The sequence below is a fragment of the Neovison vison genome, chromosome 1, assembly GCF_020171115.1.
Source record: "Neovison vison isolate M4711 chromosome 1, ASM_NN_V1, whole genome shotgun sequence".
NCBI classification, from domain to species: Eukaryota; Metazoa; Chordata; class Mammalia; order Carnivora; family Mustelidae; genus Neogale; species Neogale vison.
In genome coordinates, this window is record NC_058091.1 from 116,230,740 (window position 1) to 116,258,372 (window position 27,633).

Below are 27,633 nucleotides of genomic sequence, written 5' to 3' on the forward strand. Positions count from 1 at the left end.
TCTGACATTGATACGCTCCCAAGCACACATAAGTTTTAAACCCATTCTCTAGAGAAAACCCTCAATTTGCTCCCAATTTGAATTAGGTTGTCATGGAAACAAATCTCTGCCCCATCTCAAAAATGCTCATGGCCAAAAGGACTTTCCTCTAACAATCTATTTATTTACGCTTTCTCTCGGAACTTCTCCATTGTCCTATCTTCCTATTATCTGACAAACTCTCCTTTTCCTTCCCACACCCCTTACTGGCTTTTATTTTTAGACACATTATTTTTTTTTTTTTTTGGTAATTTATAGAATGTAGAGCACCAAAAAAGACATCTGGATGAGAAGGAAGTACTATCTACATTCTATGACTCTTTGTCCACTAAGGGATGGTGATTTTGAGATGAGTGTCATGGAAGAAAACATTTCTAAAATAAATGCAGCAAAATCCAATATATTATCAATATTCAAAAATTGCTCTACTAATATAACAAGCTTTCAACCCTAGATTAATAAAGTGACAAATATTCAAAACACTCTATCCTCTGCACTTTTTTGAGTTCTGTTGTTAAACCTACTAGGAAAACAAATACTTCCAAATCCATTCTAATCTTCAACCTACCTCTTTGACATCGTCTTCTGGTGTTTTGTAGCGTACAATGTATTTACGCACTTTTCCAGGCGCGGGTTCCCATAAGACATTCATGGTGCTGTGAGTCACGTCTCTGAGTCTCAGATCTCGAGGTTTGGGTAAAGGCACTGGAGATGCATGAATAATGAGCTCCAGATGTGGCTCTCAACCACAAAACTCTAAAGCATTCGCACAAGCTTTCAAGGAGTTGTTTAGAGAAAATTTAACAGTGTGCAGCAAAGTAACTTTAAACAAATAGCTCTGATGACAAAAGTACTATGATTCTACCAGGTAAAGCTCACGTCCTCTTAAGAAAATTTCTTAAAATATGAGAAGTTGAAATTTTTATTACAATTCTAATTTATCTTTTATATGTAAACTTCCACTCTATTTTCAAGCTCTCTCTTGCTGCTCAGCTATAGTAAATCATAATTCACCACAAATGCACAGCTTGTGTTTCTTTCTCAGATATTTAAATCAGTTAGGATAGAAAACAAAATCCAAAGAATTATGGTCTCCTAAGAATAGAAAATGATAGAAAAACAAATGGTTATGAGAGTGAGGGATGAAGATGGGCCAAAATTAAGCACCTGGTAAGCTTATGAGAAAATTCATAGGGGTCTAAATGGTTACGAGAAAATTCAAATGATAAATTTTTGCCAAGTCAAAGCCTTACTTAAAAAGAACAAAGACAAGGATAACTAACAAAGAAAGTTTCTTTTGTTATATGAGACAGATCTCACTTTCCAGCTGCCCGTTGACCAATTTCCTTTTGTTTCTCATTTCAACTCTGTGCATCTCTTCTAAATGTCTCCCTCCACCTACATGATTCTGCACTTTTATCCCTTCAATGTTTTTGTCTCTCGGCATCTCTCTGTGGCCTCCCTTCCTCCACTGGTGCAGTCAACTTTATATCAAATCCATGACCGCACTTGCCTTTCATCCCACTATGACTCTCGGGTCTTCTCTCCCAGCACTTTGAGAACACATGTCTCCATCCCTAGCTGGCTTCCCACCTTTCCATCTGCCACTACCTCATTTCTACAAAGCCACCAATTCCAAACAGGGTTTAATAAATAAAAAATGATTATTTGTTGTCAATGAATTTATACTGTCCCGCCCTTCAAGGGCTCTTTCTCTTTTCTGCCTTATGATTATTCTCAGTCCCCTTTCTCCCTTGAAGATTTCTTCTGTCTTCTTCATTGCCTTAAAAATGTGGACTGAGCCTAAAATTTAAGCCATGTCATCTATCTCATCATGACCTCAATAAGCAAAACAAAACCTCCAGCCAGGAAAGGCAAAGGTTCTAGGTGCAATTCTTGCCACTTTTCAAGAAGAAAACACCTAAATGCCAGTGAAACAAGCCAAAAACGCAAAAGGAATTGATCAACGCACACAAGAAAAGTGCAAACCTCAAAGGAGTTCATGCGCTCTATGTAGCCTGGTATTACCTCACGGTGCATTCCCAATATCTAGCATAGTGACTGAAGTATATGACCAATGTTTTTGGATTGAGTAAGCTAATTAACTCACTTAATTGAAACAAACTTTTCTATAAGTGCCATAAAGTACCTACTTCACCAAGAACTTGAAACATCTTAATATTAAGTCTAGTATCTTCCTCCAAAATTACACTCACCCAACATTCCCTTCTCACCAGGGCTATGTACCTTACTTCATGGATATACAACACCAACTTTTTATGCTCCATGCCCTGACACTTGGCCAAAAGTATACCATCAATTGTAAGAAACATCTCAATATCAGCTATGTTCAATGTGGAAAAAAAAAAAGTACATCCTGGAACCAATTTAAGATGCTGCTGTAAGGCTAGAGGTAATTTTAATTCTCAAATTTGATTGCCATAAGGAATAACCTTGTGACTTATGCATAAATTATCAAATTATTGATAACATTATTGGGTAAAAGAAAAGTCCTAATGAACATTATGTTTACAACAGAAAGGAAAGAAGGAACACTGGCAATATCTTACACGTGACTTCCCGAGCAGTGACAGGTTCACTAGCGAGGTCATGCAAGGCAGCCTGGACTGTGACTGCATACTCGGTGTTGGGAAAAAGATCAGTCAGTTGCACATCATTCACTGTTGGCCCCACACGCATCTGCATATGGACATGCCAAAGGGAAATAAGACATTCAAATCAAACCTTTCCACTTACCAGGGATATGCAATTACAGCCTACTTATAACTACTAGATGATAATACAACTTTTCTTTTTCACCTCTCTGAAATGAATTTCCTTCTTCATGCTAATGTTTTTTAAAATGTGTCACAGGACCCAAGTCTATTTTTCTATTTTTTTTTGCACATAATGTTATAAATTATTTATAAGCAACTGCAGTTTAATGTGGGTTCTAAAACTATAAAGTCTCAGAAAGACTCAATGAAAAAGAAACAAATGTCTCCCACCTCTTTGGGTTTTCTTGGTTCTGTGGCGTTGATGGGTTCATATGACAAGGTATAGCTGGTAGCCCCTCCCACTGGCTGCCATTGCACATGCATAGTGGTAGGGCCAACATCATAAATATTCATGCTGACCACAGGGACTGGTACTGTTGGAATGTAAAGGCAAACATCAGTCTAATGCCTGTCATTCTACTCATTATTAATTGTTGTTTCCTACTTACTAAGTGATATTTATATATGCTGAATAGATAATGAGTTACTATGAGAAGTCAGTGAGAGCCAATAGAATTCTTTCCTCTCTCCTGAAAAACCCAATCTCATTGTTCATTGCCATCTCATACTCAGGACTGCAAGTTACAACTATTTCATGGAGGAACAAAGTTTAAATTTCAACGGGCATTCCAATGAGTCTATATGGAAGCCAAAATAGATACCAACTTCCTGAGATTTCAGTCTCTTTTTCTGGAACATCTTTAAGTTGACTATTTTCAGTCTTCAATCATAGAATTTCATACATAAGTAACCAGCACAGTATTTTACATCAGCTTTCACAAAAAAATTAATTTAAGTGAAAGAGTCATACATTAATAACTGGAACTTAGGGGATTCATGAGTTTTTTGAAGATAGGTTCACGAGGCCCAGTAAAAGATTTACAGTCTCCTCTTCATTTAATGCCAATGTAGATTCACATATATTGTCCAAAGACTGAGTTTAAAGTTTTCAGAAATTATCAGATTAATCCTGCCCATTATGAAATACTTTATTTCCCACCTCCTATGGTATAATATGAAGGCTAGTGACAGAAAACATGGAGGAGGGGTTCAAGAAGGCAGCATAAGAACACTCTGAAATCATTTCCTCCCATGATATAATAAATTTATAGCTACACTTGTAATCATATCCTCTGAAAAGGACCTGAGACTAGATAAACAGTGCCTCCACAACAAAGATAAAAGAGACATATCAAGCAGGTAGGAGAAGTAGAAACTCAGCCTTGTCCAGGACCCCACCCCAAGCATGGTGACTCACAGTTGGGAAGGAATTCCCAAAATATGGAACTCTCCCTCAAAAAGCAAAAGAAGTGTGCCCCACATCAAGTACCTTGATCTTTGAGTCCAGTACCTAAAAAAAAAAGCCCCTAAAATGCCTCATTTTGAAAATGAACAGGGATGAACTCTAGGGAAACCAAGAAACTAGAGGGAATAGAGAACATGCTCTTAAAGAGCTCATGCACAGACCCACTTGCCCTGGGAGCCTGTGTAAAAGCAACAGTTTGGAAAATGCCTAGATCATAAGTGAGACAGACCTACTTACTAATTTTAAAGCAGTTGCCAGAGAGGCAGGGACCTGCATTGGCCTTCTCTACAGACAGAAGCACTGACAGTGTCATATTTGCAATCCTAGTCTAACTTGTTAGTGATAGAGCTGGAAGCACCCTTTTTGGTGCTCTCCCTCATGTCTGCTAGTATGCATGCTACATACTCCATCTGCCCCAGTAGCTGTTGCACAACAACCAGGCTGGGTGAGTGCCCCATACCCCACTGACCCTGCACCAAAGCTGTGGCCCCACCATAGCCAGCAGGTCCACATAGTCTACACAAGAGATGTCCCACCCACAAGATGGTTGCCTGGTTCTGGAGTCCAGGGGAGACTGTACTCTGGACCCCATGGATCATCTCCTACACAAGATCATTCCTTCCAGACTGGGAGAGGTATTATTTTTACCTGATAAATATACACAGAGAGTCAGGATAAATGAGGAGACAGAGGCCTATATTCCAAACCAAAGAACAGGACAAATTCCCAGAAAAAAATTTTAATGACATGAATATAGCAACCTACTCAACAAAGAGTTCAAAGTAATAGTCGTAAAGATAGTCACCAAACTCAGGAGAAGAAAGGATGAACACAGTAAGAACTTCAACAGAGATGGAAACTAGAAGAAAATACCAAACAGAATTTATAACTGAAATGAAAAATATACTAGAGGGATTCAACAGCAGAATGGATGAAGTAAAAGCCCAAATCAGTGGGCTGGAAAACAAAGCAATGGATCTCAACTGGACAGAGCAATAAACTGAGAAAGAATTTTAAAAAGTAAGGATGCCTAAAGGGACCTTTAGGACAATATCAAATGGTGTAATATTTGTATTATAGAGGTCGTAGAAGGAGAAGAGAGAGAAAGGACCAGAAAAATTATTCAAAGAAATAATAGCTGAAAAATTCCCTTATCTAGGGAAGAAAATAGACATTTGAATTCAGAAAGCCCAGAGAACTCCAAAAAAAAGAACCAAAGAGAACCACACAAAGTACATTATAATTAAAATGGTACAAGTTAAGAATAAAGACAGAATCTTAAAATAGCTAAGAAAAACAATTTAGGGATGCCTGGGTGGCTCAGTCAGTTAAGCGGCTGCCTTTGGCTTGGGTCATGATCCCAGGATCCTGGGATCGAGTCCCACATTGGGCTCCTTGCTCCACAGGGAGCCTGCTTCTCCCTCTGCCTCTGCCTGCCACTCTGCCTGCCTGTACTCCCTCTATCTCTCTGACAAATAAATAAATAAAATCTTTAAAAAATAGAAAAAAAGAAAAGAAAAACAATTTATTCCATACAAGGGAAACCCCATAAGACTATCAGAGATTTTTTTCAGCAGAAAATTTACAGGCTGGAAGTAAGGGTCATGATATATCAAAATGCTGAAAGGAAAAATTTTCCAACCAAGAATTCTCTATCCAGCAAGACTATCATTCAGAATTTAAGGAGAGATGAAGAAATTTCCAGATAAGCAAAAGCTAAAGGAGTTCATCACCTCTAAACTGACCTTATAAGAAATGTTACAGGGATTTCTCTACACTGAAAAGAAAAGATAATCATGAATAAGAAGAAAATATATGAAAGTAACAATCTCACTGGAAAAGGTAAAGAGATAGTAAAAATAGATCAATCACTAATAAGGCAAGTATGAAGATCAAAAGGTATGAAAGTCAAAACACAATAAAATCAATTAAAATTACAATAGTTACCTAAAGGATCATAAAATAAAAAGACATAAAATGTGTCAACAAAAATATAAAATATGGGGAATAAAAATGTAAAGCTTTGGAATGTGTTCCAATTTAAGTTGTTATCAATTTAAGAGACTGTTATATACATAAGATGCTATAAGTGAACCTCACAGTAACCACAAAGAAAAACTTATACTAAATACATAAAAGAAAATAAGAAAGGATCTAAGCATAATATTAAAGAAAGCCAGCAAATCACAAGGAAAGAGAGAGAGAGGAGGGAAAAAAGGTCAAAGAAGAACTTCAAACACAGCCGGAAAACAACAAAATGGAAATAAGTACATACCTATTGATAATTACTTCAAATATAAAAGAACTAAATTTACCAATCAAAAGACAAAGAGTGGCTAAATTGATTAAAAAACAAAAAAGAAATGTCTATGTGCTACCTATAAAAGACTTCAGAGCTAAGGACACATACAGACTGTGAAGGAAGGAGATAAATTATTCTATGCAAATGGAAATGAAAAGAAAGCTGGCATATACTCGTATCAGATAAAATAGACTTAAAAACAAAGACTGTACTAAAAGACAAAGAGGAGCACCACATTATGATAATGGGATGAATCCAACCAGAAGATAAAACATTTATAAATAAGTGTTTATTTATAAACACCCAACAAAAGAGCACAAAACTATATAACAAATATTTGAAAACCTAAAGGGAAGTGGGGGCTCCTGGGTGACTCATTCTTGAAGTGGCTGCCTTCGGCTCAGGTCATGATCCCAGGGTTCTGGGATCAAGCCCCACATCAGGCAGGGGACTTTAACATCTCACTTACAGCAATGAATAGATCATGAGACAGAACATCAATAAGGAAATTTTTACCATAATTGACACATTAGATCACACGGATATAACAGAAATATAATGGATATATAATCAGAATATTTCATCCAAAAGCCACAGAATGCACCTTCTTCTCAAGTGCACCTGGAACATTCTCCAAGGCAGATTACATGTTGGGCCACAAGATAAGTCTCAATAAATTCAATAAGACTGAAATCACATCAAATATCTTCTCTGACAACAAAAGTAGGAAACTAGAAATCAATTACAATAACAAAACTGGAAAAAATACAAAAACATTAAAAATCAAACAATATACAATGGAACAACCATTAGGTCATCAAAAAAAAAATCAAAGGAGAAATCAAAAAATACCTCAAGAAAATGGAAAGAAATATAACATACCAAAATTTATGAGATGCAACAAAAGAGTTCTTAGACAGAAATAGGCCTACCTTGAGAAACAAAAAAAATCTCAATTAAACAATCTAATTTTACACCTAAAGAAACTAGAAAAAGAAAAACGAAGGAAGCCTACAAGTTAGTAGAATGAAGAAAATAGTAAAATCAGAGTCAGAAATAAATTAAATAGAGAGTAAAATGAAAATAGGAAAGATTAGTGAAATGAAGAGCTGGAAATGATAAACAAAATTGACAAACCTTTAGGTAACTAACAAAAAAAAAAGTAAAAGGATTCAAATAAATAAAATCAGAAATGAAAGAAAAGTTAATGATACCACATAAATACAAAGGATTATAAGACACTAATACAATCCATAATAAGTCAACAAACCAGACAACCTGGAAGAAAAGGGCAAATTCTTAGAAATATAGTCTTCCATGACTGAATTAGAAAGAAATAGAAAACCTAAGTAGACTGATTCCTAGGAAGAAGATTGAATCAGTAATCAAAAACCTCAAAATAAACAAACGTTCAGAACCAAACAACTTCACTGGTGAACTCTTCCAAACAGCCAATAAGATTTAATACATATCCTTCTCAAACTCTTCCAAAAATTAAAGGGAAGGGAATGCTTCCAAACACATTTTACAAGGCCAACACTACCCTGATACTAAAACCAGACAAGGATGACAGAAAAAAAGAAAATCACAGGTCAATATCCCTGACAAACATAGATGTAAAAATCCTCAACAAAATATAAGCAAACAAAATTCAACAGTACATTAAAAGCATCATACGTTATGATCAAGTGGGATTTATTCCAGGGGTGCAAGAATGACTCAAATTCACAAATCAATCAATGTGATACATAATATTAACAAAATGAAAGATAAAATCACATGATCATCTCCATAGATGGAGAAAAAATACTCAATAAAATTCAACATCCATTTGTGATAAAACTCAAAAAATGGCTATAGAGGAAGTATACCTCATATAAAGAGACCATATCTATCTATAATGGAGTGCTGTAATGTATGTAATGGAGTATATAATGGAGTACTTCTCAGCCATAAAAAAGAACGAAATCTTGCTCTTTGTGATGGGCCTTGAGGTGATGCTAAGTGAAATCAGAAGACAAATAGCATCTGATTCACTCATATGTAGAGTCTAAAAACAAATAAAAGCCAAAGAAACAATGAAACAAAACCAAATTCATGGATACAAAGAACAAATCAGTGGTTGCCAGAGGGGACTGGGGATAGAGGGTGGGTGAAAGAGCTAGAGGATCAAGTGTAGAGTGATGGACGGCAATACCTTTGAGGGGGGATCCCTTGTAGTATATACAGATGTTGACTTACAATGTTCTACACCTAAAACTTATATTATATAGTAAAGAGAGAGAGAGAAGATAAAGATTTAACAGAACTGAAGATTAAATAGAACCAATCCTTGCCTTGGAGAGAGTGATGCCCAATTCTTTGTCTTATAAGAGGCCTCCCTTCCCCTGGAGTCTAGCCAAGAAGATGGGAGAAGGAAAGAGTATTTTTATGTGGCTTCAAAAACCCTACCAGGCCTCAGAAATCTTGCCAGGTGCAGGAGCAAGGAACACCTCTGTCAAAAGTTCTACTCAAAGTCAAAGCCATTAGAGCCTCTCAAGCAAAGGCCAGGAGGCAACGGCCCGAAGACAAGGGTGATCTCATTGATAGGAGGAAAATCTGACCACATGCAAAACTGAAATAGGTCACCTCTGCACAGCTTCCCTTCCTAATCTGAGTCCCACTCCCCACATGATATCTTTCTTAAGACGTGAATAACTCTATGAAAGGTAAGTTATCCCTCTAAGTTATCTATGGCTATGATTACCCATTCCACCAGTGGGGTCCCGTTATGACAAGAACAAACAGTAAGAGCAATTGAGTATTTATTGAGTACCTAGACAAAGAACACACTCAGTAAATATTTGTTGGATGGATATTGAATAAAGGAATGATTTGGAGGGCTGCCAAAAATCCCATATGGAATGCCTCCTGTTTATCTTAAAAAAGATAATGAGGAGAAGATTTTTTTTTTTTAAATCAGACTTACAGGTTTTTTCTGTGCCCTTCAGAGGTTCACTATATTCATCTTCCACTACAGAATACACATTAACAACATACTCAGTTTCAGGCTTCAGATCTTTCAGCACTGTGCTACTTTCCAGTCGGCTGACATAAAACTAGGGGAAAAAAATAAAATAATAATAACTTTTGTTGTAATTGCTTCCCTCTTTTCTACTATAATTAAAAAGTAGTTAACTGCAATGAACTTAGAAATTATATTTCAATGAGGCCATTGTTTTTCATTTTTGGAAATTACCAGATTACAATGAGATCTTAGACAATTCATGTCATTTATTCTCCCAGCTCTTGTTTCCTTATTTGTAAAATGAGTGGGTAAACTAGATCATATTTAATGTTTCCTTCCAACTCCATAACTCTAATATAAATTCAAAATTAATCAAGCATCCTTTAATTTAAAACCATATTGATATTCTGCAATTCGTAGAAACTGTAAGAATTTAAGCAAAGATCTTTCCCTTTAATTAAGCCCAAATGAAAGCACCATTGCTGACTCAGTTCTGCCCCTCTTGACATCTTTCTTGCTCCACACCCAACATTTTTCTGAGCGCTCATGTGAAGAAGTCAATCTCGCTATCAGGAGGGAATGGGTTGTAGGTGTTGCCTACTCACTTCTTGACGCTTCCCTCCAGAAACTGGGTAGTATTCCACCTTATACCTATCCACACTGTCAGAAGGAGGTGTCCAGCTCACTCTAAGAGAACGATGGGTTCGCTCAGAAATAACTAGATTAGAAGGTGCTTCCAAGTCACCTACACGTGGAAACAAAATCCATACGCTTATTTCATTATTATAGCAAGGTGATGAAATTTGAAATTAGATTATAATAGCACTACTTCCCATATTTCAAACTTGTACACACATATACAGTGTATCAGTCTAGAGTCCCATTGCTCATAAGACTTCTCTGAATGGGTAGGCAAAGGATTCTTCAGTCCCAGAAGATTCAAGGCTGGGCTCATTGTCTTTCATTAAAACTTGGTCCCACCCTTCCTTTACAAAACCACCAGTTTACCAGTCACCTAACTCAAAAACCTCTGAATCAACCTTGAATATGCCCTCCTTCCTCTAATCTTACACAATTGGCAATTCTATTGTCTCTATCACCTTTGGTACCACCCAAGTTCACCACATTTAAATTCATAATGTCTTACCTCCTTAACTATAGGTTATACTCTGTGAGAATGGAATTGGTTTCTTATTTGTGTTTAGTTCCCCTACAGGACCTAGATCAGTGGTAAGAGAAGTTAACCACTTTCTTAGCCAAGAAAGAAGAAAAAAACAACCAAGTCTTTTAAAGTTTGGGAATACCCTACTGCCTGTGATTATGCTCTCTGTGGATTAAGTGAAATGACCAATGAACATCAGAATGACTACAGAACAATATCCAGAATTAACATCAATGAAAATAGAAATACTAAATTCACTATGACCATTAGAAAGATGTCCCCAATAATAATTTAAAGAGACTTAATACAATGACTTCATTAGCATGTCGATCAGTCTCATAAAAACTCTTTAACTGTCTTTGTAAAGCTGGGGAAAGAATTTCCATTCTTAGTACTCTAACCTTTATTATAGTTGGGTCATAATCAAGCCTACAAAATTATCAAGCAATTTTACTGTCTGAGAAACTAGAATGAATGCAACTATTACATAGTTGATAAAAAAAAAATAAAGGAAAACAGATAAAAGATATTTTCATCCCCTCTCAAAGTCCTCTCCAACTAAATAAAACTACAGCTCTCTCAGCTAATCCAGAGCCAGAAGCCTACAAATTCTGGCTTCTTGGCTGGTTTATTTCTCCAGGGAAAAGGTCAGTCTGTTGTTCAAAATCCAAAAAGAAAATCTGTAAATGTTTGGAGAGAAAAACTCAAAAAGAAAAAGGCAAATAAATGCATCCTCAATACCCAAAGCATATGAACCATTTCTACCAAATTATTTATCTTCAAATATGTTACAAGCCATTTCTAGTTTGCTGCCATCAGAAACAAATCAGAGAAAAAAAATCAGGGACTAAACTAATGATTTTCAGGGCACCTGGTTGGCTCAGTGGGATAAGCCTCTGCCTTCGGCTCAGGTCATGATCTCAGGGTCCTGGGATAGAGGCCCACATCCAGCTCTCTGTTCATCAGGGAGACTGCTTCCCCCCACTCCCTCTCTGCCTGCCTCTCTGTTTACTTGTGATCTCTGTCTGTCAAATAAATAAATAAAATATAAATAAATAAATAAATAAACAAACAAACTAATGATTCTTAACTGAGGACATAATTTCCCCAGCAGTCATTTGGCAATATTTGAAGATATTTTTATTAGTCACAACTCAGGGGATGCCACCAACATCCAGTGGGCAGAGCCAAGAGATGCTGCTAAACATCTCCCAATACACTAAAGGGCTCCCTTCCCCCATCCCAAAAATAATTATCTGCTCCAAATATGAACAGTGCTAAGGGTGAGAAACCCTGGGATAATCTTACCTGGACCTTTGACACTGTTACACAAGTTAATGGTGAGGTCATCTACAATCTTAGAGAGTGACTCAAAATCTGCCACATTGTATGCGTGGGTATCATCAGGATCTGTTGCAATCATCTTTAATTCATCTTCATCAGCATTTTTAATACCTTAGGGGAAAAAGGACGTATTCAAATTCAAGAGCATTTGAATTTTCAATGTTAAGTAGAACATATATGTGATTCTCCTCAATAATGATTATCTATAGTTACAAAATAGAAACAAAGGAAAAAATAATATAAATTAAAAGTTATTCTGAATTAGATTCTTCTAGATGCTTCTAGCACCAATTTCCCACCAAAAAGTGTCTCTTGAGTGTTTTTTCTGGAAAGTAAAATAATGGCTATCAAAAATAAACATGGTGCCACGGAAAACCAAACAGGAATTTTCCTGGATCCTATTACTAGTACATTTGTCCTCTTGATCCATTACTTTCTTCCAAGAAGCCATTGTAGTTCTGTCCCATTTCAAGGGGAAAAAAGAAAATAAGTTAACTTCTTGGCATATAATTTTGATAAATTATGTGATAGGGAAAATATGTTTGTTTGTTTTTTGTGCTTCAAAAAAAATTTTTAACTACAAAAATATCCTCAGCTTTTGTAACCCCAGGGGCACTGCTAGACTTTTGAGTGCTTACCAACAGCAAACAGCTCTACGCCTTCATCCTTGAGTTTCTTTGAAGGTGCCTCAACATCATCCTGTGACTTTCCATCGGTGATGAGAACACCAATTTTTCGAGCTCGAGGCCTCATGCCAGCTTGGGTCCTGAAGCTCTGTTGACGAATGAAATTCAAAGCCATGCCTAGTGGGATTTTTAAAAGAGCACCAGTCACATCATTATTCAGCCACAAGTTCTGACCAAAAGCAAGAGCTAAAAGTATCACCCTTACTCACCTGTGAGAGTATTGCCTCCTTTGTATGGCAAGTTTGCCACAGCTTGCAACAAGCTCTTCTTATCTCTGTGAGCATTTAGCTGCCACTCTGTTCTGGGGTCCCCACTATACTGAGCAAGGGCTAAAATAACATCATTGGCATTAGTGTATATAAAAGAGCATGATGAAAATGTCTAAAGGTCTTCAGCATTGCCAGACCTACCAATCTGTACTCTTTTGGGACCAATCTCAAAGACTTCCACAATGCGAGAGATGAAACTCCTCACAGTTCGAAAATTTGCCCGGCCAATGCTCCATGATCCATCCACCAGCAACACAATGTCTGCTTCTGCTCTGGTAATACACTCCATCCCTAATGTGGTAATCATGATACAGGACAGGGTCAGGAGCAAATTCTTCACAGGGTTACTTCCTAGCCATGCCTCTGCCATCCCTGGATGCTTGCCTAGCTGCTTCAGTTCTGTAGCTTAGCTTTGTGATTTGGAGGTCAAGACTTTCAACATACGTCCATATGATTTATTAACCTCAAATAACATTCAAGAAAATCACCAATTCTCCAGTGATTATTTCCATGGCAAATCTTTCCTTCATCTTTGACCATATTTCCTGGCCACTATCATAGACCCTGGAGACTTAAATTAAACCATCGTTGTAAATATGAATGGGCTCACAAACCCAAGAGCTGAAATAAATGAGTAAAAATGTATGGCTATCTTACTATAAGGCATCAATAACTTAAATAAAATTTTAATGTGATCTAAAGATTACATGCTGTATTTTTCCATTAGATGTATTGGTCATCAGCAGACTAATATGAAATGAGCTGATAAAATGTGTGAGCTAAGAAGGGTCTTAGTGAGCTAAAAACATCTTCTAAAATAATTAAGCTTCTGGGTAATTATTTCATATATCACGAAGGATTAGACACCTGACTCTTAAAATTAGACCTTTTTGAAATAAAGATATGTTGTTTTAAAACCTGATAGCTATTATATTATTAAGTTGTTAGCTGTTTAACTTTATCATTGACTATGTATAACAATCAAGTAAATATAGGTGGTGAAGTCCGCACATTTAAAAAAACAAGAAAGAAGGAAGACAATTTAGAGGAAGTATGCAAACAAATATACAAATTGAGAGCTGTAGAGACAACAAGCACAAACACTGATACAAAGCTAGGGTGCTTTGGAAAGAGAGAAAAATCCAAATATCCTCAGTGCACAAGCTACAAAATAAAAATATAAGTCAGTTAATATCATCATAACAGAAACAATAGAACATTCATGCAAAACAGCAGGATTTGACACTTTTATATTTTATCTACATCGTATTTTTTTAAATACCTTCTCTTCTGATAGTTTACATTCCAGCTATGACTTTTCCAACTTCTTGCCATTTTAGCATTTCATCTTTATATTGTTTTTAAAAAAACTCTTTGAGAAAATTAAACGGTGCTCATCACACTACGAAGGTGTCCTTTGCGTACAGTACACTGCACCAGGATTGAGGACCCCCAGATACTACTCCAAACACCTAAACCTTTGCAAGCCTTTCCCTACCCTGCCCGGATCTACTCTTTCTTTATCAAATGCTGGATAATGTTGGGAAGTAAATCCTATCCACTACTTCCCCCTCTAAGAACATTCAAAACTAGGTTCATGCACATCAAAACTATAATTGTGGCAGGAGCAGGAAAATCCGAAGGGTTTATGTTACCATGTTGCTTCAGAAGTCATGGTTATCCACCTACTCATAGAACACAACTCTGCTTGCTTCAGCTGAAATAAATCATTTCTGCAACTACATTTACAAAATAAAACTGAGTTTTAGTCATCAAAAAGAGAGAAAATGTATATTACCTATCCATTGCAAAAGCTCATCTTTAAATAATACAGTACTGTGTAACCAAGGTAATGCTGACAAGACAGGCCTTAAAAAAATATTCCCAAAGATATGCTTAGATGGATGTTCGAAAATATGTGTTTAGGCATGTAAATTATTTAAATGCATTTTAGTATAAAATGTTTATAGCTGCTTTTCACCGTGTGATTAACCTAATAGTTCACATTTGAAATAGTTTCATAATATTAAGATTTCCTAGGGTAATGTGATTCGATTTCTTACCCGAAGATAAAATTGGCATTACAGTTGTGTCAGAAAGGGTTGTCATTTCTTGTCCAACAAGTGGCGAACTTTCTCCTCCATCAAACATTCCAAAAACATTTACTTTATAGGTGGTACCTGCCCTGAAATGTTAAAATATATAGTCTGAATGTATACTGGCTCAAGTGGTAGCATATGCGCTTTGTTAAAGACATTCATCTTGATTTACATTCATTTACTTAAAACAGGTTCTAACACACTGCTTCTAAGCACTGGGCTTTAAGAAAATAATTTAAATGTTGTACACTGCAAGGTAACTCAAGTCCTCGACACATAGTGGGCTCGGTAAATTTCATCTTCTCTAATCTGACAAAAGTAAATAGTGAGGGTTTATATAGATTTCAATATTGGTGAGTGAATGATTGAGACAAACAAACTTTCCAAAAGGCAATGCACAGTAGTCCATTCTTCCTACTGTAATGAATGTAGGGTGCTGTTCAAACTCAAACTTCCTTGTTTTCCACTGCACAGCCTGAAGCGAGACCTTTAATCAGCCCACCCTTCCCCAATCCGGCCAGCTGGCACCAAGCACAAAGTCCTGCTTCTCTCTCCCATGGCCCACCCTGGTAGGAGATTCATAATCAGCATCACAGCGTGAGTCACCTGGGCCTTTCCAGAAGGCACAAGAACCCCCATGCTTCCACGGACGTGGCTAAGGACAAGCTGCTTTAGGTGAAATTGTATAATATAGACATTAATTTTTAAAAAGCAGGATGTTATTGAAAAAATGCCAATCCTGCTCACTTAATAACAAAAATCATTAAAACATTACAAAAATTTCTGCTAGCCTCTGAACCTTAACCTCAACTTCAGCAAGTCCAAGAATAAGAGAGCAACTTCCGTTGATTCTATACCCTCCACTAGCAAACAGACAACCAAGTGATTATCTGTGGAAGGCCTACTAATTTTCATAAATTATTAAATCTTTTAACAAAAACAATATAGTTCATTCCTACCTAAGTTCCTCCAGAACAACTGTATTGTCGTATGGTCCAACCACTAACTCCCCCAGTCTTCTGTCATCCCCTGTGGGGTGAAACGTGACCTTATAACCCTTCACTTCCCCAGGGGCAGGCTCCCAAGTCACTCGGAAGCTTGACATGGTTGGGTCAGATGTTTTGAGATTTCTGGGTGACTTAAATCGAGAAGCTGTAAAGATAAAAGGATTTTAAAATATTATCCATAAGACTAAGCTTTGGATTTTTTATTCCCCCCGCAATAAGAAATTGAATTAGAAATACCTAAGTGATATACATGAGAATTATCACATACACCACACTTCAAATTGTATATTTATCACATGGGTTAAGTCAAGTAGCACAGGATATAATACTCAATAAAAATCCTGATAACCAAGTGCTACCCAAGTGAATACATAAATAATTCTCACAACTGAGAAGATTAGATTAGCATTAATATGTAGAATCATTTTACCAGGAACATGGGTGGTAAAAAAATAGAATGCTAATTAGGCATCCTATCTAATTATTATAATTTAATTTATTACAGAATTAATTTCAGACATTTACAAATGAATACATGTATGAAAACCTTCCTTTAAATATAACACTCTTCCCCACTCCCCAAAAATTATTATTTTATACCTGTTGTGCCTGATCCTTGCCTAAGCTTTCCTTCTCCTGTCTTATACATTGGGAGAACTGTGATGTCATATGTAGTCTGGGGTTGAAGTCGTTTTAACACTGTTGAGGTAACTGTGGGTGGCACTTTGGCAACCATTTGTCTTCCACCCCCACGGGGGCGATATACAACCCGGTAGTTGATGACTTTCCCAGGTGCTGGTTTCCAGGTAACCCTCATTGTGTTTTCCGTTTCTTCATCCACTTTTAAGATTTTTGAGTCTTGGGATACTGTGAGATAAAAGGAAGATGACAATGTATACCATGAAAGAAGATAAATATGTCTACTTTCCCATTTATGTGAAAAAAAAAAAAACTCTGGTTTCTCAAATATGTACACTGTGTTCTTGTTTAGCAGTATGATCTCTCATAAATTCATGATGGCGTGTGAGCCTAATCTCAGTGAGATCACAGTAAGATGTTTTCTCCCTACCTAGCTAATAACTAAAAAATGGAAGTTCTTATTACATGGATTTCCTTTTGCATTCTAGGGACTTTAGTAAAGAAAACATCCATTTCCGGAGATGAGCTTTTCAAATTTTTATTGTATTTCCAGTGTAAATAATTCTTGTGGTTATCATGCTGTGGGGAATACTAAAAATCATGAATTTAGGGTCAGAAATATCATTTGGGTCTTTTCAGAAAAGGGTACAGTCCATAAATGACTACCCAGAGTTGACTATTTTTAACACTATTCTTTCTGACAGCCACTGTCATATAAAACTATGAACACAAAAGAGTAGGAAACTCTAACACATAAAAATATCTCAAGAGCTCTAAAGATAAACTGGTACACATTGAATGTTTTAGGAAATGCTATATGTAAAAAAAATTTCATAAATATATATATTATTTATTATGTAATTTTTACTAATATCTCACAATTATCAATAACTGTATCAGAAACAGATCATCCCACATCCACAAATAGCCAACACACATTTCTTTCCTTTTACATAGTTAGAGTTTATAAACAAGATCATTTCACTCAGTTCAGTAATCTAATCTTAACATTCAAAGGTCATAAGCATTTTCTATACAAAGACAGTAAACTGAAGGAAATGCTGCAAAGAATCTTTCTTAACCGTATGAGAAATTTTAATGTTCAAAAAGGGAAGGACCACTTGAAGACTAAAAAATCTGAATAAACTAAATATAAACATACGTATGTATTTGTGTATATGTGTATACATATGCACATATATATCAACATTTTTAAAACATTGGACATTGGACAATATAGGACAGTGATTCCTGAGAGATCGAAAAATATGACAGTGAGATTTATAATTGTCCTGGCTTATTGCTTAGAGGGAATTTCCAGCCCCAGTTTAGGAAGAGAGAAACCAGATGGAGCCTGGTGATCTCACTCAATTGAGGAGATAGTTTTGTGAGTCAGGGGAGTCCAAGGCATCTAGAATTGCAGAGCAGATATTGGAGAGGAGATGGTGTAACAGAGGGAAGAGCTCCAAAAATCTGCAAGAGGTCTTCCTGGAGTCTTCAGCCCAATACTAATCAGTGCATATGCATGAAGAAACTATACAAAACTAGGGAAAGAACCACCCAAAAGAAGCAGAAGGAACAATTAATTCCTAGAGTTCATGCAGGTCCCCAGTAATGACCCAGTAATGAGGCAGAGTTATCCCTAAACTAAAAGATCCTCTGGTCCAGCTCTAACACAACTTAAATGAAAGTCTGAGAAAAATTAAACTACTTCCAAGTAACTGACTAAATCCCAGAGCAAAACTTAAGGACATTTATAAGAGTGTAAAAATATCTGGCACCCAGCACAGTAAAATTCACAAAGTCTGGCGTCTAATAAAAATTACCAGGCACGCAAAGAAGGAAAAAATATGACTTATGTTATAGGCTGAATGATTGAGTCTCCTCAAAATTCATTTGTTAAAGTCTTAACCTCTAATGTGATAGTCTTTGGTGATGGGTCCTCCAGGAGGTAATGAGGATTAAATAAGGTCGTAAGAGTACGATACTAATCTGATGGAATTGAAATCCTTATAAAATGAGGAGCAGACACCAGAGTGTGCTATTACCACCACCACCCCTCACGCATATGCAGAGAGGAGGAAAGGCCATGTGAGGATATAACAAGATGGCCATCGGCAAGTGAGGAGTTCTCACCAGAAGTCAAATTCTCCCAGAATTTGCATCTTGGACTTCCAGCCTTTAGAAATGTGAGAAAACAGATTTCTGTTTTTTAAGTCATCAGTTTCTGGTATTTTGTTATGGCAGCTGGAGCTAAGACAACACATAAGAAGAAGAAAAAATCAAATATATAGAACCAGGACCAGAAATAACATATAGGACATAATTATTCACAAGGGACAGGAAAACAGCTGTGACACCTATATTCCAGACATTGATGATGGCAGAAGAAATAGTAGACATGTTAAGTAAAGCCATAGAACATATAAAGGAAACTCAAACCAAACTTCTAGAGCTGGAAAGTACAATATCTGAAACGAAAGATACATAGGATGGTATTGACAGCAGACTCGAAACTGCAGAAAGAAACATTAGTAAAACTATTAACGTGGTAATGGAAACTATCTGAAATGAAATGCAAGAAAAAAAAGATTGACAAACCAAACTGTGGTTTACTGTTTGGTAATTTCAAACAGAATAACACATGCATAATTGGAGTACCTAAAGAGAGTGGGGGTGTAATAAATAAAGTATTTGGAAAAATAATGGTCTAAATAGTTTCAAATTGTATAAAACTATAAACTCACAGATCCAAGAAACTCAGTGAACTCCCTAAGCAGAAGAAGCACGAAAAAAAAAAAAACAACCTACATCAAGCACCTCAGAAGCAAACTGCTTCCAATCAGTGTTCAAAAGAAAATCTTAGCAGCTATGCAAGCATAAGGCACAACATATCTTACCCTAGTTTTAATGGAAAATTTTGGATTTTAGGGGGGCAGAAAGCCTCATTGGCATCCCCTGAGTAAAAACCAAGATTTTTCACCTCCCTGACATATGCCACACACTATAAAATGGTGCAGCATTCATACTGTAAGTTCTTTTCATGTTTTAGAAACTTTCATGAGATGCTTTCCAACACCCACTGCACCTCAGCTAAACCAGCTGCCATAAACTGGAAGTCCAATAGATAGGCTCTCATCTGCTGGCTTTCTAGCAACAATCCATGGTTTTCATTTTATCAACAGTCTGTGTACCATATTGTTGAGTTTTAGGTAAAAGCAATCCTGAAAATATTCCCAAAATGTCCCTCTGGAAGTCTATAAGAAACTCTAAGAGCGTGACCTAGTGACTCTGCCCACTTATCCATACATTAGGATTCATCTACCACCGAAATACCACATCTGACTCAGATTTCTCAAGCACTTTCTAAACTGCTATAGTTCCCAAGAAGAGAGCAAAATAAGACACAGTAAAATGGTAGCAGCACAAAGAAAGTTTCTTACCTTCTCTCTTATCTGCTTAGATGTTTGAGCAGTTTGCATAGAAACAAAACTCAAAAAAAAAAAGAAAAGAAGTTTCATTCCTGCCTAATCCACTCCAAATTTTAAAAAATGCCTTTTTCTTCACTTACTTTTAAAGGTAAATCAATCAGTTAGCCAAGAAATACAATTTCTTAGAGTTTCAGCTTCTTAGAGATGAAAATTTATTTATTTATTAGGTTTTATACTAACATATTTGCATTTGGATAAAAGAAATCCTTTGTGGAGATTTTCAGTCCCAAATATATATCTGAAGACTCGGTTTTTTGGAAGAAGACACAATAGAGGAGAATTTTTGAAAAAGCTTCCTTCTAAATATATATACTTTCATAACTGCTCAATCACATGAATTGTATCTTTACTCCTACAGATAAATTTAGCTAGTTGTGTCATATCTGGCCTATGATTTCTCTTTACAACAAATACATTTCTGCCAGATTCTTAAACTACAGCAGCCAATATATTCAGACACAAGATTTCGTTTACTACCATGGGAACCAATCATATGACTATCTGAGAAAGAGGCCTTTTCACATATTAAATTTCAAATAAGGAGTTTGATTTTTTTAATCCAGTTAATTTTGACACAGATTTTAACTTAGACACATCCCACTGAGTTTGCCAGTGATTAAAAAAAAAAAAAAAAGAAGGAGGGCGCCTGGGTGGCTCAATGGGTTAAAGCCTCTGCCTTCGGCTCAGGTCATGATCCCAGGGTTCTGGGATTAAGCCCCATATCAGGCTCTCTGCTCAGTGGGAAGCCTGCTTCCTCCTCTCTCTCTCTCTCTGCCTGCCTCTCTACCTACTTGGGATCTGACTGTCAAATAAATAAATAAAATCTTAAAAAAAAAAAAAAAAAAAAAAACAGAGAGAGAGAGAATCGTTCTTCAGACAACTCAGACCAAAAGACTTCAACTTAAGGACAACTGAAAATCAGGATGTGGGGCTTATCTGAAATTGCTCACGGCATTTCCCTCTCCCCTCCCTTACCAGAAGAATCCCTCAATCCTTCTATTTCTTTTTTTTTTTTAAGATTTTATTTATTTATTTGACAGACAGAAATCACAAGTAGGCAGAGAGGCAAGCAGAGAGAGAGAGGAGTAAGCAGGCTCCCTGCTGAGCAGAGAGCCTGATGCGGGGCTCGATACCAGGACACTGGGATCACGACCTGAGCAGAAGGCAGAGGCTTTAACCCACTGAGCCACCCAGGCACCCCTCTATTGCTTTTTAATCAAAAGAAATGCAAGAATGTTCCATCCTGTTCCCTTTTCCTAAAACCCTCCCAGAACAAAAGGAATCAACTTTCCTCCTATAAATTCTTAGAAATGCTTATATGCTCAACAAACAGCTTCTTAGGGAAGAGAATTAAGGAATGTTGGCACAGCTTTCACCAACCAGCTGATACTAAATGATTATAAATCATTCAAAATTATTCATGAGAAAGAATATTAATGACATAAAGGTAAACCTGAGCCACCAGAATATTGAGTGGACTTTTGATTTAACCTTACCAAATACAAGAGGGATGAAGTCAAGTCTCTAGGACTGGTCTTGGGTATATAATAATCACAGTCTCAGTAGCCACTCTCATGTATCAATCAACTCTAATTGGCTAGGCACTACGCTTGGTGCTTTGATCATTGTCATTTCATTTAATCCTCAAGACAACTCTGAGACTGTAAGCCACAGATAAGGAAACTGAATTTTGCCCAAAGTCATACAGCTGTAAATGGGCCTATAGTCTCTTTGTCTCCATGGCTCCTGATCTTTTCACTAGTTGAGTTTCTTATCTAGTTGACCATCCTATCAGGAAAAAAAGGCAGAGAGAGAGACAAATATAGGTAGTTGAATAGGATTCAATATTTCAAAATATGATATAATTTTTATACTAAGTGAACTAAATGAACCTGAATTTAAACCACAGTCTTTAAAGGTCTTAATTTTTCATCCCCATTTATCATAGAACAAAAACTAAAGGCAAGTGATTACGTTGTCACTTGAGCTGATAGACATTAGGTAGCACCAACACACGCCTAAACACACTCGTGATGTTACCTACATTCAGTTGTGGCTTCTCCATTTAAAGGTTCTCCTTCTCCACTGCTGTAAACTGCGAAGACTGAAACCTTGTATTTGGTCTCTGGCTGCAGATTTTCTATCACAGTATGAATTGCATCTCCAGGAAGACTTTTCTCTCCAGTCTCAATGTCATCATAAAGCGACTTCCATGAGACTCTGTAACCTCGAACCATTCCTGGAGCGGATGTCCAGTATGCCCCAATTGATGTGTCGGTGATATCCTTAGTAACAAAATCCGTAGGTGAACCACGTTCTAGAATAGAAATTAAAGGGTAATCATTTTTCAATGTCTACTAGATATGTAAATATTCCTTCATCCTAGTGGACATCCTAACTTGCTGAACTCAAACTCAGTTTGTCTAAAGTTGCCCATTTCTTCTTTCAGAGCTATCCATCCTGTTCTGTCAGTGGACCAGATTGATGGAATCAAACTCTAGAATCCTTTCTGATTCCCACCTATCACCCTGATCTCCACATGTTCATTCAGATGGGAAGGCCCTTCAGGACAAGAATGCCATCCAAACATGAAAGATTATATGACGAAAAAATTTGTTCTCCAAAGGGAAAAAAGGCATCTAATCCCAAAATTTCATCCTATGTCAGTCTACTTTATAACATACCCCATTGTTCTCAAAGATCTTTACTTCTTTACCGTCATCTTTTACTCTCTGATATAATTTAAATAAGCTCAGTGTCAATGTATGACCTATGACAATTGCAACAATTTCATATCACTTACTAAAATTAATTCCATCATTATTTTTTGGTGAAAACTCTATTTGCTCATGCAATTTAAAAGGAGTAGTACAAACCTCCAATACAGCTAAACTCTGATGAAACGAAAACCACCGATTCTTCTGGAAAACTTTAAAGCGATTAGTCACTAAAACAAAACACACCACTTGTTCTAGCTGATGAAAAATGTCTGCTACTAAATTTTGGCTCTTTCAATTCAAAAAAAAAAAAAAGAAAGAAAGAAAGAAAGAAAAAAGAAAAACTACAACCCAAATGGAAAAATATGGAAACCTCAACTTAATAGGAGGCACAGATGTCTTCCAATAAAACCCTCACTTTCCATCATTTAAATATAAGATAAATACACAGGTCACTTTATATTGGCTACCTTTACTAGGGTTCATGCCACAGCATGACATAAACATAAAACTATCTGCTTCTACAGCATATGTTTCACCAGTAATTGTTGTAAATTGAAGCAAATGATATATAAAGCTGTTACAAGATTTCTGAAGACTATTATTTTACATGAATTAAAGAGTAAAAATGAATACCTTAAAAATACACATAATTAAGCCACTAAATTTCAACATGAAGAGTAAAGATAATGATAAGTAAAAAAAAAAAAAAAAGAAAGAAAGAAAAAGAAAAAGAAAAAAGAAATCTGGGTAGACAGAAACCTATCATATTGTAGGATTTAGAGGGGAAAGATAAATAAAACAGGAGCTGGGCATCCTACCAGACCCCAAGCACAAATGGAAAATTCTAACTCCATTATAAATAACTGTAACTGCTGACAGGACATCTCATCTCTGGAGGGAAATTAGTTACATATTTCACTGAAACTGAGAATACTTATTTTCAAGAGAATACTGACTTTGCTCCCTCAGTATGTGAGTCTAATTTTCACTTGAAGGCCTTCTTTCACTGTATGGGCTACTTAAATGGTCACATATCTTTATTTTTTCTCTATATATGGGAACATAAACAAACTATTCCTTTGATTCAGTTTGGTTGTCGTCTTTTATGTCTTATTTTGTTTTGATCACTGATATCCCAGCAACTGGTCTCTAAGTTTTAAAATGGGCAGCACATGTTTTCTTTGTTTGGTGTACACCTTTTTTTTTCAATGTGCCCCTTCTAAAGAGCCTAAGTTGCAGTTAGAAATTGCAGCCATTGTAAAATCATTGTACTTGAAAGTGACTGAACTTAAATGAGCTAAAAATGGCATTGATGACATCCCAAGAAAGTCTAAGATGAATAAGTTATCGAGACTGTGGGGATTATGTTCCATATTAACAATGGAGGAGTTTACAATCATTTCCACTTCTCCTCTGCCTCAAGATTGTGTTTCTAAGCCCGTTTTCCTCCCTACTTTCTATAGCGCTGAATGTGTGACATTATTTATTTCCATGACAACAGACATCAATCTCACAAACACAGGCTAATGATTCCACTGTGAGAAAATAATAGGAAAGGAATTGTGGTTGAAGCAAAAATATATTCACAAAGATATTTCTGGGCTACAAACAAAAGGAGCCTAGTTCACCATGGATTTTAATAAACTGTTTTAACACTCTCAGAACCTGTAAAGCTGGAACAAAATACTAGTGAAATTTCAATAAAGATGTTTGCAAGGTTTATCAGTGTCCCAAAAAGAATGGGTTAAAAGCACTTTTAAAAAAAAATACAAATCAAGTATTAACTAAAAAACATTCTGAAGTTCTAATTAATGGCATGACAATGATAATTCCAGTGAGCACTGAGTAAATTTTAAATTACAGAAAACAATCCTCAAAAAATTATAGAATCTGCCTGTGACATCCAAAGGCGTTATGTACAGACACTGGCATTGCAACATTCCATGTTAGTAACAAAGAAATATGGAATCCAATGAAAGAAGAAAGTCATCTCTATACAGAAGCCAAGATTGAAAAGACAAACTGTTTCAACAAGCTTCTTATGTGTCAGTCAGTCAGTTTGATAAGAATATGACTAAATATTAAGTTTATACCATCATCAAACACATTGATAAACATTTTTTCTCAAAAAAGCTAGAGGGTTGGGTATTCTACCTGCTGCATTACACCCACGAATTTTGAAAATATGATGTACTCATGACAAGTAAATTTTATCAGACCTATAAACCTTTAAGAAATATTTTTTAAATGGAATCTTGGCTTGGACAAATATTGGATTACAAAAAAATGAAGCAGTTGAATTGTACCCTGTAATACAATTGGCAGGCAGTGAGTGGCCAAGCTGGTCTTAAGACCTGGTGTATAACTAGCTGAATAGGCCACCAGCAGGAGGCTATGTCACCTCCTAAGGCCCTGGGACAAAATAAATGGACTAGATTTGAAAGGATACACAGAATAATCACCTGGGATGCCGAAAGAGTGGGCCCTGCCTAAATCAACTAAACTGAAATATCTGGACATACACCTAAGCACTGATACTTCCTAAAACATCTTTCAATCTGTGTTATTCTTGGGACACGTAGGTGGCTCAGTCTGTTAAACATGTGTCTTTGGATCAGGTCATGATCCCAGGATCCCAGCATCAAGTCACATGTCAGGCTCCCTGCAAGGAGCCTGCTTCTCCCTCTGCCTGCCACTTCTCCTGTTTGTAGGCTTTCTCTCTATCTACCTACCTATCTCTCTCTCTCTCTTTCTCTCTCTCTCTCTCTCTGACAGATAAATAAATAAATAAATAAATATCTTTTTTTTTTAAAATCTCTATTATTCTCATTCCCCTACAATTCTTTATTCTTTTCTCATCTTTCCTTTCCCTTCTTTCTGCTATTCCTCTCTGAGGCCTAAGGAGGCATTTACTTGGAAGATCTGATTGGTTGGTGCAGGAAGAAACCCTAATGCTTGCTTTCACTCTGACATGAGGCTCCTTCAAAATCAGGACAGGTGCGGTGAGGGCAAACCTGATCAACATCGTTGGGCCCAGGGTTGCTGCATGGGACTGTTTGTTGGTTTATACGTTGTGTGGATGTATGACCACACACGACTAATTGCCCTTTAGTCGAATGTCTCAAGGCTGACCTTCAGGGACCTGAGAAGTTGATCAGATCTTCTCATCACATCCTTTCCATCCCATAACACATGTGGGATGTTCACTGCTCTCTTCTCCCCTTCATCCTGTTTCAGAAGGAAATAGCTCTCAACACATTCTTCTTGTTCAAGAGTTGACCACATTTTCCTGTGAATGAGGTTCAACTCAAGTGGTATCTAGCCAAGCATTTGTTTTGGTTTAAAATACTGAATTGGGGGCGCCTGGGTGGCTCAGTGGGTTAAAGCCTCTGTCTTCAGCTCAGCTCATGATCCCAGGGTCCTGGGATCGAGCCCCGCATCAGGCTCTCTGTTCAGCAGGGAGCCTGCTTCCTCCTCTCTCTCTCTCTGCCTGTCTCTCTGCCTCCTTGTGATCTCTGTCTGTCAAATAAATAAATAAAATCTTTTAAAAAAAATAAATAAAATAAAATACTGAATTGGAGGTTCTGTCCTCAATCTAAGGAACTCTGGACATCCATAACAAAGGAAGAGATTATTTGGCTGAGTTTGGTTAGACTGAGTTTGGGAATCTCTTTTTAGAGAACCTGGGAAGGAAAAGAAAGAGAGAAGAAGAAAGGAAAGATGTCCAAAGACAAGCCTATAGCTTCTGCAAGAGGCATTACTGTGTCTCAACAGGGGAAACCATTGACAGGTCCAATGAATAGGAACCAAATCCAGTAGTCTTTGTGCCCCTTTGTCACTGTGTTTCCCAGAACCTGCATCCACTTCTGCTCTAGCAAAGGCTCCCAACTTCCTCAAGTTCCTCTTTTTGCTCTCCCCCAAGACTTATAAATATTTGTTTTATGATGTTTCAGTTTGTTCAGGACTTCACATAAGTGGCATTGTTTTCAATAAATAAAATGAATAAAATAAAATAAAATAAATAATAATAAATAAAATAAAATAAAATAATAAGACAAAATAAATTAGTACCTGTTTTCTGCTGTCCTGGGGTATATGCCTATGCTTTGTATATTATTTTAATTTCCAATAATAGAATTTCTGGCAGTCATTTCAAATAAGTTCTCTTTTATAATGATGGTGTGCCTTCAACTTTACCCTTCTCAATAGTTTCCTTAGCTATCTTATTCTCCCTGGTATAGTACCAGTATAGTTATAAGGAATAACATTCTTTTCTGTCATATATTAAAACACAAAATTTGTCAGTTTTTTAAAAATTTTGATACTCAGCCTTTCTGCCCTGATTATGAACCATATTTAGATATATTCAAAAGTCATTTTTCTCATGCCTGCTCACATGCATCTCTGAGCTACTACTGTGAGAGGTAATTTAGACAGGTGCATTTCTCATGATCTGAACATCCACAAGGGGTTGATTTCTACTTTTTTCCACATACAAGGCCAAAGAACTAATGCCTCATTTAAGTAACTTTCCTATGTTTCCTTAGCCCTTTTCCATTTGCTTTCTGAAAAGCAAATCATCATCCAATTCAAATATAATTAAAACACAAATTAGCCAATGATGATAACTGAAAAATTAATCATAATGAAATGAAACTGTGTAAATTGTTCCAGTTGGCTTTCATTGAGTTTCACATACCACTTTCAAAAATAGAAGTTAAATTGAAAATGTAATGTAAATCCTCTTCTAAATCAATTTGTCTTTTCCGTTATAGCTCAGCTCAA

At 36.5% G+C, this 27,633-nt stretch overlaps 1 protein-coding gene across 3 annotated transcripts in view; it reads right to left on the bottom strand.

Annotated features, from left to right (window-relative positions):
• COL12A1 (collagen type XII alpha 1 chain) overlaps positions 1-27,633 on the bottom strand; it is a 119,193-nt gene that overhangs the window by 58,903 nt on the left and 32,657 nt on the right. For 2 of the 3 annotated variants that reach the window (XM_044254733.1, XM_044254742.1), the window contains exons 14-26: positions 22,173-22,445; positions 16,599-16,865; positions 15,951-16,143; positions 14,956-15,077; positions 13,034-13,183; positions 12,833-12,952; positions 12,576-12,740; positions 11,902-12,048; positions 10,037-10,176; positions 9,393-9,522; positions 3,048-3,190; positions 2,610-2,739; positions 608-744 (exon numbers count right to left, since the gene is read on the bottom strand). In XM_044254733.1, the coding sequence (XP_044110668.1) occupies positions 608-744; positions 2,610-2,739; positions 3,048-3,190; positions 9,393-9,522; positions 10,037-10,176; positions 11,902-12,048; positions 12,576-12,740; positions 12,833-12,952; positions 13,034-13,183; positions 14,956-15,077; positions 15,951-16,143; positions 16,599-16,865; positions 22,173-22,445 (2,117 nt within the window). The remainder of the gene's footprint in view (positions 1-607; positions 745-2,609; positions 2,740-3,047; positions 3,191-9,392; positions 9,523-10,036; positions 10,177-11,901; positions 12,049-12,575; positions 12,741-12,832; positions 12,953-13,033; positions 13,184-14,955; positions 15,078-15,950; positions 16,144-16,598; positions 16,866-22,172; positions 22,446-27,633) is intronic. The other variant, XM_044254750.1, reaches the window with a different exon arrangement.